This window comes from Mastigoproctus giganteus, chromosome 3, assembly GCF_048544385.1.
Source record: "Mastigoproctus giganteus isolate SK-2022 chromosome 3, ASM4854438v1, whole genome shotgun sequence".
NCBI lineage: Eukaryota > Metazoa > Arthropoda > Arachnida > Uropygi > Thelyphonidae > Mastigoproctus > Mastigoproctus giganteus.
In genome coordinates, this window is record NC_143577.1 from 206,514,726 (window position 1) to 206,533,222 (window position 18,497).

Below are 18,497 nucleotides of genomic sequence, written 5' to 3' on the forward strand. Positions count from 1 at the left end.
CAGTGGGACCAGCTGATGATGTTACCAACAGCAAATTCAAAATGGGAAGCATTCAAAGAATTAATCTTGGAAGCTACTAGGCTTTACTTACCAACTAAGAAATATTGTTCGAGGTTTAGGCCTAAATGGATGTCAGATAAACTAATGAGACATATGGCAGAGAAGAAAAATGCATGGGATACATATAAATTAATGTGTGCTATGAAAGCCTATGATAGATATAAGCTAGTCTGTAACCAAGTCACAAAGGAGATTAGGCAGACAAAGCCAGATTATGAGAAATCCTTGACAAAGGATGCAAAGAAAAACAGAAAAGAGTTCTTTTCTTATGTAAACTCTAGAAGGATGGGGATGAATCAGATTGGTCCACTTGATATCGATGGTTCATCTGTTGATGATCGTGCTCATGTAGCTAACAAACTAAATGAATATTTTGGGTGGACATTTATACATAAGGAGTTATTCAGTTAGGGGAATGCCAGAGGTGTATTTATTCAACTCTGGCAGTAAGCTAGAGAATCTCGTAATAACTGAGAGTAAAATGGAGGAGAAATTGTTGAAGATAAACACAAGAAAGGCACCTGGGGTGGATGGACTCTATCCAGTTATATTAAAGGAGGTGGCAAAGGAAGTAAGCAAACCCTTAGCCATAATTATGAGAGCTTCCCTGGACTCAGGGGAGGTGTCCATATACTGGAAATGTGCAAATGTGACCCCAATCCACAAAGGAGGATCAAAGGGGGAGACAGGTAATTACAGACCTGTTAGTTTAATTTCTGTTCCGGGGAAATTAATGGAGGTACTAGTTAAAGAAGCATTGCAGGATCATATCAAAATCAAAAGACGTAACCTTGTTACGACTTTTACTTCCTCTAAATGATCAAGTTTGGTCATCTTTCCGGCACAACACGGTGGCCGCTCCGAGCGCCAGTCCGAAGACCTCACTAAATCTCAGTAAGCACGAGCTTATGACTCGTGCTTACTGGGAATTCCTCGTTCAAGGGGAACAATTACAACCCCCTATACCCATCACGAAGGAGGTTGATGGGGTTACGCAGTCCTTCCGGACAGCGATGAGCACGCTGATTCTTTCAGTGTAGCACGCGTGCGGCCCCGGACATCTAAGGGCATCACAGACCTGTTATTGCTCTGTCTTGTGCAGCGAAACCCCGCTTGTCCCTTTAAGAAGATGGACAGACTTTAATGATCAGTGCCCTATTTGGTAGGTTAGAGTCTCTTTCGGTATCGGAATTAACCAGACAAATCGCTCCACCAACAATTGTTCCACCAGTTATAGCTCGGACACAGCATGGATTTGTCAAAGGGAAGTCTTGTCTGACTAATTTGATAGGATAATATGATGTAGTCACAAAGGAACTGGATGCAAATAATAACTTTGATATCATATATTTGGATCTTAGAAAGGCTTTTGATACTGTTGCACTTGGAAGACTGCTGAACAAATTGGAACAGTGTAGCATTGGAGGCAAATTGCTGCAATGGATAAAGGGATGGTTGAGTGAGAGAAGACAGAGAATGGTAATCAGTGGACATTGCTCATCGTGGATTAATGTTATTAGTGGAGTCTCAGGGTTCAGTGTTGGATCCATTGTTGTTTTCTGTATTTATAAATGATATTGATGATGGTATATCAAGCTTAATGTCCAAGCTTGCAGATGATACGAAGGTTAGCAGGGTTGGTAAGGACACTAATGACAGTACGCTGGTGCAACAGGATCTAGAAAAGTTGAACTGATGGGCTGAGAGGTGGCAATGAAGTTTAACATTGACAAATGTAAAGTACTACATATGGGGAGCAATAACCCCAGAAAAATACCAATGGGGTGGTACTGCACTCAGGGTAGTGGAGAAAGAAAAGGATCTAGGGTAATTGTGTAGTCAGATATGAAGTTTTCTGAGCAGTGCAGACAGGCTGCAAGAGTAGGCCATGTTGTCTTGTCAATGATATACAGGAATTTTGCTAACAGGGATAAGGAGGTGATTGACCACTTTATAAGGTAGTGGTCAGGCCACACCTGGAGTACTGCAAACAGGTCTGGAGTCCTCAATTTGAGATGGATGTAGAGCTGTTAGAACAAGTGCAGAGAAGGGCTACAAGATTAGTGAATAGAACAAAGGGTTGCTTTTATTAAGAAATATTTGCAAGTTGCAGTGTCTTCAGACTAGGCCCCTGTGAGATGATCCAATTGAGGTGTATAAAGTCTTGAATGGTGTGGCATGCTCAGTGCTGATGGGATTCTTCCTCTTGCTCAGAATAATCACCTGAGAGGGCATAAATTCAAATTGAGGAAATTCAGTTGTAGGAAAGATGTGTGTAAGTTTGCCTTTAGCCAGCGGGTGAGATTGATTTCTGGAACAAACTTCCATCTGTGATTTTAGAAGTTGATAGCTTAAATTTTGCATCTACATTCACACATGAGGAGTTATTCAAGGAGGGGAATGCCAGAAGTTTATTAAACTCTAATAGGGAAATAAGTGATTGTGTAATAACTGGGAGCAAAGTGGAGGAGAAATTGTTGAAGTTAAACATAAGGAAAGCACCTGGGGTGGATAGGCTCTGTCCAGTCATATTAAAGAACGCATCAAAGGAAGTAAGCAAACCCTTAGCCATAATTATGAAAGCTTCCTTGGATTCAGGGGAGGTCCCCATGAACTCGAGATGTGCAAATGTGTCCCCAATTCACAGAGGATTATCAAAGTGTGACACAGGTAATTACAGACCTGTTAGTCTAACTTCTGTTCCATGTTAAAAAATGGAGTCGCTGGTTAAGGAAGCAATTCAGGATCATCGAGACATGACTGCAGTTATAGTTCAGACACAGCATAGGTTTGTTAAGAGGAAGTCTTGTCTGACAAATTTGATAGGATACTATGATGTGGTCACTAAGGAACTGGATGCAAAGAATAATTTCGACATCATATACTTGGATTTTAAGGAAAGCTTTTGATACTGTGGCACATGGAAGACTACTGTTCAAATTGGAGTAGTATGGTTGAGTGAGAGAAGACAGTGGTTATCAATGGAAGCTGCTCTCTTCATGGACTATTGTTATTAGTGGAGTACCCCAAGGCCCAGTGTTGGGCCCATTGTTGTTTTCGGTATTTATCAGTGATATTGATGAGGGTATATCAGGGCTAATGTCTACATTTGCAGACGATACAAAGGTTGGCAGGTTTGTTAACAACAATAACGATAGTATGCTACTGCAACAGGATCTGGAAAATTTGAGCAGATGTGCTGAGAGGTGGCAACTGAAATTTAACATTGGCAAATGTAAAGTACTGCATGTGGGTAGCAGAAACCCCAGAAAAATACCAACTGGGTGATACTGCACTCAGGGTAGTGGAGAAACAAAATGACCTGGGGTAATTGTGCAGTCAGATATGAAGTTTTCTGAGCAGTGCAGACAGGCTGCAAGAGTAGGTCATGGTGTCTTGCCAATGATATACAGGAATTTTGCTAACAGGGATAAGGAGGTGATTGTCCCCTTGTATAAGGCAGTGGTCAGACCACACCTGGAGTACTGCGAACAGGTCTGGAGGCCTCATTTTAGGAAGGATGTAGAGCTGCTGGAATGAGCACAGAGAAGGACAACAAGATTTGCGAGTGGAACAAAGGGTTGGTGTTACCAAGAAAGGCTCAAGTTCTGTATATTGCAGCTTCTAGAGACTAGGCATCTGCGAGGTGATCTAATTGAGGTGTTGTATAAGGCCTTGAATGGATTGAGCAAGCTCAATGCTAAAAGGATTCTTCCTCTTGCTCAGATTAGTCATGTCAGGGGACATAGATTCAAATTGAGGAAAGACAATTGTAGAATAGATGTGTGGAAATTTGCCTTTTGCCAGTGGGTGGTTGATAGTTGGATCAAACTTCCATGTGTTATAGTTGGAGGTCAGCAGCTTAAATAAGTTGAAGGCATAACTAGACAAACATTTGGAGTGAACGGATGGGTGAAATGGGAAGGGGGTTTTTTTTTTTTTTGGCTGATGCTATATAAGCTTGCTTTCTTGCATCATATGCCTCTACTAATGCTAATGATAGGTGCTTCCTGATGACATTATTATATTCTCCTTTTCTTTTTGCAGATTATATATATATATGTTGACAATAGCAAACCTTTTATGTATTTGTAGTTGCATTTAAAAAAAGTTCTCAATTTATTTATTTTTTCCAGAATGCCTCAGTGCTTTTTCAGAAGTATCGAAAGTTTAATATTCCTCCCCAGTCTAGAGCTCGTTCTTCAGCAGATATTAAAAAACTCCAAGAATTTTTTCAGGTATGTTTTTTGTTTTTCTATTAACTGTTAATTGAAATGCTCTTTTGCATTGTGGATATTAAAGATAATTGCAGCTTTTTTTAAAATTTTTTTTATTTATACTGTTTTAATCAAAGAAATAAGGGTATAATTTTAATTATTCTTCCCTATTTCAAAAATCTAACTAAATCCTTCTTTAAAATAGCTACACTTGCTTGCAGTGGTAAACATTATCCTCATTTTCCTATCTCCCCCCACCCCCTTTTCTTCAAAAAAGTGAAAGAAGTTAGATTGGGTGAGCTAGCTGGTAAGGGATGGGTCCTCCTTGTCCAGTCCAACAATTGGGGTGGAGGGATACTCATGTTGAAACAAAACTGGTTTGTCCACTTTATAGCTCAGTCATTGCTATTGCTCAAGATGTGAAGTTAATTAATCTTTGTGACTCTGTTTAGCAAAGAATGGCCCAAACACTTTGTACTGTATGTTCACTCAATTTTGAACTATCTCTTGTATATTCAGTTTAAATATGCAGATTTTTGATTCTTCAGATTTTCACTACAATACTACAGTATTCCTTCTAGAATATCAGACATTCCTAACCTCATATTAACATGATAATGGCCTCTTCTCCAGTGGAGCTATCCATAACTATTCTCATCTTCTGGTTGTTTGAAATTATAACAGTGCTAAATGAGATGACCATGATTTATATTTCTGTTTTCCTTGGGGCTGCTGTTCTAAGTCTCCTGATCCTAATATTGTGTTGTACGGATGAACTTTATTCCTCGTTCAACAATAAACCATCATCCTTCATCTTAACCAGTGTTTCCCAAAGTGTGGTATGTATATGCCCGGAGTATGCGAAGTTATTTTAAAGGGTACATGGCAGAATTTTTTATTTTACTTTGCTTTAATCATAGTTTTTTTTTTTCAGTTGCAGAAAATAATTCAATAAAATATTTATAGGAATCACTGGTTGATTGAATCAGCTGCTTTATTGAATCAAAACTTGAAAATTTGAACCCTTTATATATTGAAGTGTGTAAACTCTTCTCATATTATAATCACTATTTCAGTTTATTGAATCATAAAAGATGATAGAGCTATATAATCCATGGTTTTTCTGGTTTTCTTTTCTTTCTTTCTCCCCCCCCCACCATTAATCTGATTTTATTGGATTATACTCTTAAGTGATCCCATGTATGCATAATTGCTCAGTGTGTGTGTGTGTGTGTGTGTGTTGCTTACATGTAGTGACCCAAGCAATTTCTTACCGGACATCTGTGGAAAGTGATCACTTGATAATTATGCTGTTTGTTTATCGCTTGTCTCCCCTTTCTGCAAATGAACTCTGCTGTACAGTAACTGAGTTAATTTTAGAATGCCAGTGACAGTAGTCTTTTCAAAAAAGTGCTTTGTTAAATATTGACTAATCCTTTATTATTCAGTGAATGTATATTGTCGTGTAAAATGTTAAAAAAAAAAAAGTGCTTGGTATGTAACAAGTTAAACTAAGCTGTCAAGAATATATCTAAGCTGTCAAGAATGTTTGTTGATTTTGATTATTACTTCCATTTTTTTTAAATTATTATTTCTATATATATGTATAATTTTTATTATATAATGGGGCCCCCAACATCTGATTGTAATTCGTTCCACATAACCCATTGTAAGTTGAAACCAGTAATACATTGATTTCCTGTAATTCGTTCCCCAGGTTATACATGTTAGACTTCATTAAAAATGAAGATGAATAAAAATGAAAATGAAGATTATTTAATAAATAGTCATAAAACATCTTAAAATAAAAAAAACAAACAAATTAGCATTTACCTTTGACTTGAAGTGCATACCTGATGAAATCAATGGTGGCATAGGTGTAGTGGTGGGACTATATCAAGCAGCAGGTATTTTTTCAGTCTTTTGTTGCTACTGGCAAAGAAACTGTTCAAAGTGTTTTTTATGACTTTTGTAGCTTCCTGAAGTAAGAAATGACTTTGTCTTCCATTTTGCATATCATGAGTTCAGTGTTTTCAATGTCGGGGTGTTTTTTTTACCACTTCTCTTAAATGCTCCCAACAAAAATGGCAGTCTTCAGCTGACACTTTTGGGTGTCTTTTTCTTCCTCTTCCTCTCCAGTGCCACTCACTGTAATTTTCTCCAACTCTTGTTGCTCCTCTGCTGTTAGCTCACACCCATGAGTGCCAATAAGGTCTACCACATCCTCTTTGCCAACCTCCAGACCCATTGATTTATCAAGAGTAACAATATCATTTATCAAAGCACCATCATCTTCAAATTCATCAATGTTATGGATAATTAAAGGTCAGATGTGTTTCAAGGCTGAATTTAAGCACCTGGTGGAAACATCATTCCAACAACTTACAATCAGCCTCGTGCAATCCAGCATGTTGAACTTCAACCTCCAAAAATCTTTGAGAGTGATAGCATTTTCACCAGAGGTCATTGCAGAGCAACTTGTGAACATTTTCGTGATGTAGATTTTCTTGAAGTTTGCAATCACTTGCTGGTCCATTGGTTGAAGAAGAGGAATGGTGTTGGGCGGCAAGAATTTGACTTGAACAAAGTCAGATTGTGCCTCAAGAGATTGAACAAGGTTGGGATCGTGACCTGGTGCATTATCTAGCAGGAGCTGTGCCTTCACAGGAAGCTTATTTTTCTCAAGATAACTCTTCACTGAAGGACAGAAAACTTCAAGCTCCCATTCATTGAAGACATCCTGTAACAGAGGCCTTCTTGTTACTGTGCCAAAACACTCCTAGCATGCCTTTGTTGATCTTTTGTTGTTTAAATACTCTGGGGGTGTTAGAGTGATACACAAGCATAGGCTTCAGTTTAAAATCTCAAGAGGCATTGCACCCAACAGGAGAGTGAGCTTATCTTTCATAGGCTTATGCCCAGGTAAACTATCCTCATTCTTAGTGTAGTAACGTTCTCTTTGGTATTTGCTTCCAGAAGAGGCTGGTTTCGTCAATGTTAAAAACCTGCTGGGGAAGATAACCCTCCTAATCAACAAACTCTTGAAATTCAATTTTAAAGGTCTCAGCTGCTTTTTTATCAGCACTGTATGACTCTTCATGCCTTTCAACACTTTTAATATTTGCCCCTTTTTTTGAAGTGCTAGAACCAGCATCTGCTGGCTTTAAAGTCTTCAAAGCACACAGCACTGTCGCTGGTTGATGGAGCTTTAAGCTTCAGATCGTTATAGATCTGAAACAATTGTACGAATGATGTTCCGCGTGCCATGCGTTGAACAATAACGTTGTTGAACAATAAAAAAGATGCTAATTGGTTGAGAATAATTGTACGAGTGATGTTCCATGCAGCAAGCATCTGAAAATTTTCTTCCATGTATCGTTCCAGCTATATCGGAAAGGCATCAGTACCTGCAAATATCATCGGTCCTTAAAATCAGTGATCATGTGGAAGGTATATTGGTTCCTGAGAATATTTGATGGCGATGTCATCGTAAGTAGAGACCCCACTGTATTAGCATTAGCAAAGGCACATGTTGCAAGAAAGCAAGCTTATATAGCATCAGCTAAAAAAAAAAAAAAAAAAACCTTATTTCACCTATCCACTTGCTCCAAATGTTTGTCAAGTTCTGCCTTGAATCTATTTAAGCTATCTACTTCTTAGATAATTTATAGAATATCTTAATGTACTGTTTAAAATTGACTCAAAGTTTGAATAGCATAAAGCTTAATGAGCAGTACTCATCTTAAATAAATCTGCTACGTTACATGAAGTTAGGGTGGAAATGAAATATAATTTGAAGCTTAAAGTAGTTTAAAATAAGTTAAAAATTAGATGTTTGTATGAACACAGAATTAAAATTGCACTTCTACTTCCTTGAGCAAATTTTAATTCCGTGTTCATACAAACATCTCATTTAACTTATTTTAAACTACTTTAAGCTTCAAATTATACTTCATTTCCACCCTAACTTTATGTAACGTAGCAGATTTATTTAAGATGAGTATTGCTCATTAAGCTTTATGCTATTCAAACTTTGCTGTCAACTTCTACAATGACAGATGGAAGTTTGTTCCACCAATCAACAACCTGCTGGCTAAAGGCAAACTTCTGCACATCAATCCTACAACCGTCTTTCCTCAATTTGAATTTATGCCCTCTCAGGCAATTATTCTGAGCAAGAGGAAGAATCCCATATGCATCGAGCATGCTCAAACCATTTAAGGTTTTATACACCTCAATCAGATCACCTAGTAGGTGCCTAGTCTTCAGACACTGTAATTTGCAAAAGTTAAGCCTTTCTTCGTAAGAGCAATCCTTTGTTCCATTCACTAATCTTGTTGCCCTTCTTTGTACTCGTTCCAACAGCTCTACATCCTTCTTAAAATGAGGCCTCCACACCTGTATACAGTACTCAAGGTGTGGTCTGACCATTGCCTTATACAAGGGGATAATCACCTCCTTATCCCTGCTAGAAAAATTCCTATATATCATTGACAAGACACCATGAGCTACTCTTGCAGACCGTCTGCACTGCTCAGAAAACTTCATATCTGCCTACACAATTATCCCCAGGTCCTTTTCATTCTCTACCACTGTCAGTGTGGTACCACAGAGTTGATATGTTACTCTGAGATTACTGCTTCCCATATGTAGTACTTTACATTTGTCAATGTTAAACTTCATTTTCCACCTCTCAGCTCATCTACTGAACTTTTCTAGATCCTGTTGCAGCAGTGTGCTGTCATTAGTGTATTAACAACACTGCCAACCTTTGTATCATCTGCAAACTTGGACATTTAGCCTGATATACCATCATCAATATCATTTATAAATACCGAAAACAACAATGGACCCAACACTGAACCCTGAGGGACTCCACTAATAACATTAGTCCACAAAGAGCAGTGTCCATTGATTACCACTCTGTCTTCTCCCACTCAACCATCCCTTTATCCATAGCAACAATTTGCCTCCAATGCCATACTGCTCCAATTTGTACAACAGTCTTCCATGTGCAACAGTATCAAGGGCTTTTCTAAGATTCAAATATATGATATCAAAGTTATTCTTTGCATCCAGTTCCTTTGTGTCTACATCATAGTATCCAATCAAATTAGTCAGACAAGACTTCCCCTTAACAAACCCATGCTGTGTCCGAGCTATAACTGAAGTCTTGTCTAGATGATCCTGCAATGCTTCTTTAACCAGTGCCTCCATTAATTTCCCTGGAACAGAAGTTAAACTAACAGGTCTGTAATTACCTGTGTCTCCCTTTGATCATTAATAGATGAATACCTTATATTGTACTGTATTTGCTCTAGTCCAAATAAAATAATATTACTAAAACAACCCCAAAGTATATTCTCTCGAGAAGGGGTATGCCATAAGACTAAACTCTTAAAAGGGGTAAGCGATTATTTTAAGTTTGAGAAACAATGATCTCACTATAGTTTTTCAAAAAAAATGTGCTAAGGCTGTTGATGTTAAAATATAGCATATTGCATTGGGCTTGTATTGAAATTTCCAGTTTTATTTTCCATTTATTCTAAAGCTTGCAATAATGGTAAACAAATTATTAATAAATGCAGTCTCAATTTTGAAAAGTATGAGTAGAAAACTTCTTTTCCAAATCTTGTCCCAAAGTAGTTGTTTTCTAATCTTTTGCCAGTCATTCGCCACAACTTTTGTTCTTCCATAAATTTACCTCTGTTGTGCTTGCGTGTATGTTTATTGGCACATTAGCTGCTATGACTATAGTGTGCCACCTCTGTTATATACTGCTAATTCGAAAGGTAAAGCTGGCTGGTTAACATCTTACTTTCTCTGAGTCTTGCATTGATAATCTTGGGAAATCATCTGCTTGCGTATGGAACACATTGAGTTTTCCTTAGTTTACCAAGAGAAAGAAACTAGAAGAAAACTGAACACTCGGTGTCAAGAAATCTCCAGCTTTTGCTTTATCCATTTATCCTTAAAAAATTTTGCCCACCGTTAATTCCTGTTCTGTTATTGCCTTTTTACCTTCTTCTACTGGTATTTTCCCCTTCTGTGAAAATTTGCTCGTATCTATCCAATTCCTTAAGAGGGTGATAAATCTCTCCCCCCCTCCCTTCCTTTTACCTCAACTTTTTCTGGTGTGATGGCAAAATCTGTCAAGTGCTCTCTGTCAAGATCTTACACTATCTTGACAAACTTTCCATCTGATTAATAACCAACTATTAATATCTTGATTTTTGTTACTCATCTGTGGAAAAATTCTTAGGTTTGAACATACTCAAATAATCAATGTTGATATTTCTAAAGTATTCAATTGGATCTAAGGCCTCTAATCAAGTTTCTATCTTCTAGTGTGCCTTCTGATTTTTTGCAATTGGGTAGTCATTTTCCTCTCTGACTGCTCACTGCCTGTAACGTTAGATGGTAACCTGTCTTCTTACTTCTCAGTGAATGCTGGAACTTCCTAAGGCTGTCTTTCACACACTTTTCCTCATATATATTAATCCACCCCTTATACTGAGCTGAACCCTGTATACGAATGACCTCAAATAATATGACCATATTAGTACACAAATTAAGATCACTTTGTGGCATTATAGTGATTGCCCTTCTTGTCTCTCATTTGGAGAAGTCGTAATAAGATTCTTTGCCTGACAAATGATTTCCCACGAGTGAGTGAAAACTTCTGAAGGGCTTTTCATGTAGTAGTGGTGGAGTCCATCAGAGATGGGCATGTAGCATTCCATTTAGCAACACTTTTTTTTTTCTTCTTTTCTTTCTTTTTCACACGACAAGTCAGCCCTATACTGTATCTATAAACAATATATATTACAGAATATATAGTGTTTATATATATCATAGTCTTAGTGACTAGAAATTCTATTAACTGCAGATAACAAAAAAAAAATCATCAGAACTGTGAATGACTGACTAGAAATCATATCTGTAGTTTTGATGATAATATAATATTTCCCTTTCTAATTAGATGGTCTGTGCTCTACACAGAAGCTACAATTTTTCTAATACCTGCCACCAATTCCATAAATGGTGATCTCCAGGTAATTCTCAGTGGAGAGAAGAAAACTTAGTTGACCTCAATCCTTCACCCATGCTTGTCTACAACAACATTCAGAATTCTAGATCACTTATCTTTTCTGGGGAGGACCATGACTTCTCTTTCTTTTTGCTCTCAACATTACAGAATCAGCAGCTATTTACTTCTAAATAGCTGCTGACTCTGTACACATCTACCCTACCAAAAAATTGTGGAAAAATTTTGCATAATATCTCACATGTAATTACTTAATTCAGTGAAGTTGAAAAACACTGCATTAGTGTATAATGAAGCAACAACATTTGTTGTTTCATTATACACTAATGCAGTGTTTCTCAACCTTTTTGTTGCTGCGACATACGACTATACCCATATTCACAAATGGAAAGTTATTTCTGTTGGGTATATTTAACGATACACTTATTATTTGTGTAGTATTTGTGTAGGTGAACAGATCTAGTACTAGGAATCAAAACATGACATCACATTGACCGTCAGAAGGGGCTCGGATCAGTGTAGCGTAAATAAATGAATTTTTTGTTTGAATTAATTTTTATTATAAAACTTGGATTTATTAATTTTTTGATGTGAAAACATCTTTGGTGGCACCTACTAAATTTCATACTGAAGTAAAACCGATTTGTCAAGGAAATGTGAAATGGAAATTGTGTAAATGACTTCGCTTCTTAAATGATGTAGTGGACTGAAGTAACATGCATGCCGAGACAGAAATGCTGCAAATGACATCACTTCCTTAATGACGCTAACTCAGTCACTAACGTTGATTCAGTAGAGTAAGTAATGGGTGCAATCATAAAATGTTACATTGTTCATACGAAATATTAACATGACATCACTTCACGCACTAGATGGTTTTGTGTGAAATATCCTTCGGATTTCTTTTAGGCATTTTTATTTTGTGTATTGATTATGAAATGAAAGAGTTTGTGTTGTAAATATTTTATTGAACATTCAAAAATTTACATAATTTCATCTGTCTTTGAAGCAATGGATTTATAACTAAAGTAAGAGACATATACTTGCAATTGCACCGTATCTAAATGTCTCTGGAAAACAGTATTGATTGAGGTACTCGATCTTGTAGTTGAAATTGAGGGAAAATGTGAGACGAAAAATAAATTGTTGACAAATACTTGTATTGTTGCAATCATACTTCCTGCAGTAGTAACTGCAGGAAATGATTGTGGCATACTATTCAACAAATGGCTACCATCAAATGGGTAATTAGGCTGTTGGCTTGGATTTCATTAACTACTTCCAAGCCAAGGATGTTTTCACATAAAACATCTTTCATGTGTTTTTTTGCATTTTCCGCTGCACACTTGAAGCATACTCGCAGCACACAGGTTGAAAAGCACTGCACTAATGTATGGCATTGTATTGGTGCTCGCATGCTGTGATCACATGCAAGGTGTGGCAGTAAAGTAGTAGTAGTAGTAGTAGTAGTAGTAGTGGCACATGATGCAAGAAAGCAAGTGTAGGAGCTTATGCAGCATCAGCAAAAAAAAAAAAAAAAAAAAATCATCACACCATTCCCTCCAAATGCCTGTCCAGTTCCTCCTTAAATTTATTTAACCTATCAACTTCCACAACGACAGATGGAAGTTTGTTCCAGCAATTAACCACCCGCTGGCTAAAGGCAAATTTCCGCACATCTATTCTACATCTATCCTTTCTTAATTTGAACTTATGTCCCCGTAGGTTCGTAATCTGAACAAGTGGAAGGATCCCATCAGAATTCAGCGTGCTCAACCCATTCAAGGCCTTATAGACCTCAATCAGATCACCGCGCAGGTGCCTAGTCTCCAGCCACTGCAATTTGCAGAACTTAAGCCTCTCTTGGTAAGAGAATCCCTTCATTCCCCTCACCAATCGTGTTGCTCTTCTCTGTACACGCTCAAGCAAATCTACATCCTTCCTAAAATGAGGCCTCCAGACTTGTACGCAATACTCAAGGCGTGGCCTGACCATTGCCTTATACAGAGGGACAATCACCTCCTTTTCCCTGCTAGCAAAATTCCTATATATCATTGAAAAAACCCCATGACCTGCCCTAGCAGCCTGTCTGCATTGCTCAGAAAACTTCATATCTAACTGCACAATTACTCCCAGGTCTTTTTCATTTTCTACCACCTTAAGTGTAGTACCACACAGTTGGTACATTTCTCTGGGGTTACTTCTACCCATATGCAGTACTTTGCATTTGTCAAGGTTGAACTTCAGTTGCCACTTCTTAGCCCATCTGCCCAAATTATCTAGATCCTGTTGCAGTAGCACACTGCCATTACTGTCATTAACAACCCTGCCAACCTTTGTGTCATCTGCAAACTTCGACATTAAGCCTGATATACCTTCATCAATATCATTGATAAATACACAAAACAACAGTGGACCCAACACCGAACCCTGTGGGACTCCACTAATAACATTAGTCCACGAAGAGCAGCACCCATTGATTACCACCCTCTGTCGTCTCCCACTTAACCATCCTTTTATCCATTGTAGCAACTTACCCTTAATACCATTCTGCTCCAATTTGTACAGTAGTCTTCCATGCGCAACAGTGTCAAAAGCTTTCCTGAAATCCAAGTATATGATATCAAAATTATTTTTCGCATCCAGTTCCTTTGTGACCACATCATAATAACCAATCAAATTTGTCAGACAAGACTTTCCCTTAACAAACCCATGCTGTGTTTGAATTATTGCTGCAGTCTTGTCTAGATGATCCTGCAATGCATCTTTAACCAGTGACTCCATTATTTTACCCGGAACAGAAGTTAAACTAACTGGTCTGTAATTACTCGTGTCACCCTTCGATCCACCTTTGTGAATTGGGGACACATTTGCACATCTCCAGTCCGTGGGAACCTCCCCTGAGTCCAAGGATGCTCTCATAATTATGGCTAAGGGTTTGCTTAGTTGCTTTGCCGCCTCCTTTAAAATAACTGGATAGATCCCATCCACCCCAGGTGCCTTTCTTATGTTTAACTTCAACAATTTCTCCTCCACTTTGCTCTCAGTTATTACAAAATCATTAAGCACACTGCTACAATTTGATAACCTTCTTCCATTTTCAAACTGTAATAATTCCTCACGTGTGAATGTAGATGCAAAATACTCATTCAGTTTGTTTGCTATCTGAGCAGGATCATCAACAGTCGAACCATCGATGTCAAGTGGACCAATCATATTCAGCCCCTTCCTTTTAGAGTTTATATAAGTAAAGAAATCCTTGCTGTTTTTCTTAGCATCCTTTGCCAAAGATTTCTCGTAATCCGCCTTCGCCTGCCGAACCTCCTTTGTGACCTGATTACAGACTAGCTTATATCTGCCACAGGCTTCTGCGTCACCTGATAATTTATATGCATCCCATGCATTTTTCTTCTCTGTCACGAGTCTCATTAGTTCATTTGATAACCATTTAGGCCTAAACCTTGAACGATATTTCTTAATCGGTATATAAAGTCTAGTAGCTTCCACGATTAATTCCTTGAATGCTTCCCACTTAGAATTTACTGTTGGTAACATCGTCAGTTGATCCCACTGTACAGAATTTAAAAACTGTCTGAGACCACTGTACTCCCCTTTACGGAAGCAAAAACCCTTTCCTTTACCCCTGACGGTAGTTACCTCTTTGAGTAAATCCCACTTCAGCACATTGTGATCACTGCCACCTAGTGGTTCCTTTATCTGCAAATTCTTAATACACGAATGATCACTGCTGATAACCAGATCAAGAGTGTTACTTTCTCTGGTTGCCTCTCGAACATGCTGCTGCAGAAAACAATCATCCAATAAATCCACAAAAGTCTGACTGGTGTGTGAGTGACCAACCCACAAGTTCCAGTCAATATCTGGGAAGTTAAAATCCCCCATTATAAGTTTCTGGACTGGTGCAATAAAAACAACACAAAGTGAAGAAGCTCAAAAATGGTTTTATTTTTATTCAAAGTAATCACCACCTGATTGAATTACTTATTAACCATTATAAAAGTTTCTTAAAAGAGTCACTGAAGGTATCCAAAGAGATGATATTCAGATTGGCTGTTATATTTTTCTTTATGTCCTCAACATAGGTTTGAAAATGCCAAAAAATGCCAGAAGGTTATCAAATTGTAGCAGGGTGCTTAATGATTTTGTAATAACTGAGAACAAAGTGGAGGAGAAATTGAAGTTAAACATAAGAAAGGCACCTGGGGTGGATGGGATCAATCCAGTTATATTAAAGGAGGCAGCAAAGGAAGTATGCAAACCCTTAGCCATAATTACGAGAGCATCCTTGGATTCAGGGGAGGTCCCCACGGACTGGAGATGTGCAAATATATCCCCAATTCACAAAGGAGGATCGAAGGGTGACACGAGTAATTACAGACCAGTTAGTTTAACTTCTGTTCCGGATAAAATAATGGAGTCACTGGTTAAAGATGCATTGCAGGATCATCTAGACAAGACTCCAACAATAATTCAGACACAGCATGGGTTTGTTAAGGGAAAGTCTTGTCTGACAAATTTGATAGGATATTATGATGTGGTTACAAAGGAACTGGATGCAAAACATAATTTTGTTATCATATACTTGTATTTCAGGAAAGCTTTTGACACTTTTGCACATGGAAGACTACTGTACAAATTGGAGCAGAATGGTATTAAGGGTAAGTTGTTACAACGGATAAAAGGATGGTTGAGTGGGAGAAGACAGAGGGTGGTAATCAATGGGTGCTGCTCTTCGTGGACTAATGTTATTAGTGGAGTTCCACAGGGTCTCTACTAATAACATTAGTTGGGTCCACTGTTGTTTTGTATATTTATCAATGATATTGATGAAGGTATATCAGGCTTAGTGTCAAAGTTTGCAGATGATACAAAGGTTGGCAGGGTTGTTAATGACAGTAATGGCAGTGTGCTACTGCAATAGGATCTAGATAATTTGGGCAGATGGGCTAAGAAGTGGCAACTGAAGTTTAACCTTGACAAATGCAAAGTACTGCATATGGGTAGAAGTAACCCCAGAGAAACGTACCAACCGTGTGGTACTACACTTAAGGTGGTAGAAAATGAAAAAGAGTTGGGAGTAATTGTGCAGTCAGATATGAAGTTTTCTGAGCAATGCGGACAGGCTGCCAGAGCAGGTCATCGGGTTTTGTCAATGACATACAGGAATTTTGCTAGCAGGGAAAAGGAGGTGATTGTCCCTCTGTATAAGGCAATGGTCAGGCCACGCCTTGAGTACTGCATACAGGTCTGGAGGCCTCATTTTAGGAAGGATGTAGATTTGCTTGAGCATGTACAGAGAAGGGCAACAAGATTGTGAGGGGGAATGAAGGGATCCTCTTAGCAAGAGAGGCTTAAATTCTGCAAATTGCAGCGGCTGGAAGCTAGGCACCTGCGAGGTGATCTGATTGAGGTGTATAAGGCCTGAGAACGCATTGAGCACACTGAATTCTGATGGGATTCTTCCACTTGTTCATATTACAAACCTAAGGGGGCATAAATTCAAATTGAGGAAAGATGTAGAATGGATGTGCGGAAATTTGCCTTTAGCCAGCAGGTGGTTAATTGCTGAACAAAAAATCTGTTGTGCAAGTTGATAGGTTAAATGAATTTAAGGAGGAACTGGACAAACATTTAGAGGGAATTGTTTTGTAAATTTTTTTTTTTTTTTTTTGCTGATATTGCATGAGCTCATACACTTGCTTTCTTGCATCACATGCCACTTCTACTACTACTACTACTACATCCTGAAATCTCTTTCCTTTGAGAAGGCATTTTTCATCTTTGGAAAGAGGAAGAAGTCTGCTAGATTAGGAGAGTAGGGGGAATGGTTGATCTGTACAATGCAGTATTTCATCAGAAATGTCTTCTTAACGGGTGCAGGATGGGTGGGTCACTATTGTGCAACAAGAATCAGCTGCCTTTTGAAATTGCTGACTCACCCGGAAAAATGCAATTTAATAGTCTTTGAAGTACCTGTACCTTGAACACAGCATTGAATCGCTCCCCTTCAGGTACAAATTCCTTGCGAGTCACACTGTCAAAAAACATGATTAGCATCATCTTGATTCTGGACCATTGTAAACAAAACAGGAAGTGTGTGATGATTTTGAAGTCCCCTGCAGGCTCTGATGCTTCATCTTCTGGTCATACTGAAACACCCAACTCCAGTGACAATACAGTGGAGGAAATTAGGATTGTCTCGACAAGTCTGGATGAAGTCTTCGCATGAAGATGCTCTTTGTTGCTTCCATTCATCTGTGAAACAAATTTTGCTGACCTTTGTTTTCCCTAAATCTTCATGCAGAATATGAAGAATGCCTCCTTATTCATATCCAGCTGATCAGCCATCATTATGAGGGCCAAACAACGATTTTCCAAAGTTTTGCAACTGTCCTGATTTCAAGAGGTTGACGGATGCCCACTTCTTGGGTCATCACAAACATCCTCAAGTGCGTCTCTGAACCATTTTTACCATTCACACTGATACGACTTAATGTTTCATCACCATAAACAGTTTTTAACATTTTTATATATTTCTGTCGCAGTTTAAAGCAAAATTTAATATTTATTAGTTACTCCATTACAAAATCATGACATGGAACGTTAACAGCAGTGTTGCCAACTCTTAATAATATTTCCCGCTAGCCGCATACTCAAAATCCGCTATTTTTAGCACTTGACCCGCCAAATTTTTAAAATTTTCATTTGTTTGTACTTTGTAGTGAATAAAAACAAACAAACAAATAGTATATATAAATAGTTATTTATTTTCTGTTTTTAATATAAAATCAATATCTAAAAATCTAAATTAATTTCGAAATTCAATACCTCCTCATCATATGTTTCTTGTGTGCCTATTTTGCGAAGCACTTCTTCAGGTAAAACATAATTTTTACAACACTTTTCAACTCTTTTGAGCCCGTATCGTACTGATAAGATTGCATTAACCGTGCCAACACTCATTCTGTTGCGTGTTTTGTTATTTACTAGATTTATGTTGCTGAATATTCTTTCCACATCTGCATTGGATAATGGCAAAATTAAAATACCCAATGGAAATTCGCTAATTTCTTTAAATGGATTTTTACCGCTTGCATCTCGATATTTCGAAACTTCTGACCAAAACTTCATTGTATTGTTGATGTTTTCCC

At 38.0% G+C, this 18,497-nt stretch overlaps 1 protein-coding gene across 1 annotated transcript in view; it reads left to right on the top strand.

Moving 5' to 3' along the window:
• The window catches only part of COX7A (Cytochrome c oxidase subunit 7A), a 43,231-nt gene that overhangs the window by 5,738 nt on the left and 18,996 nt on the right, over nt 1–18,497 (top strand). Inside the window, exon 2 of the mRNA XM_090370829.1 lies at nt 4,197–4,298. Coding sequence (XP_090226955.1) covers nt 4,197–4,298 — 102 coding nt within the window. The remainder of the gene's footprint in view (nt 1–4,196; nt 4,299–18,497) is intronic.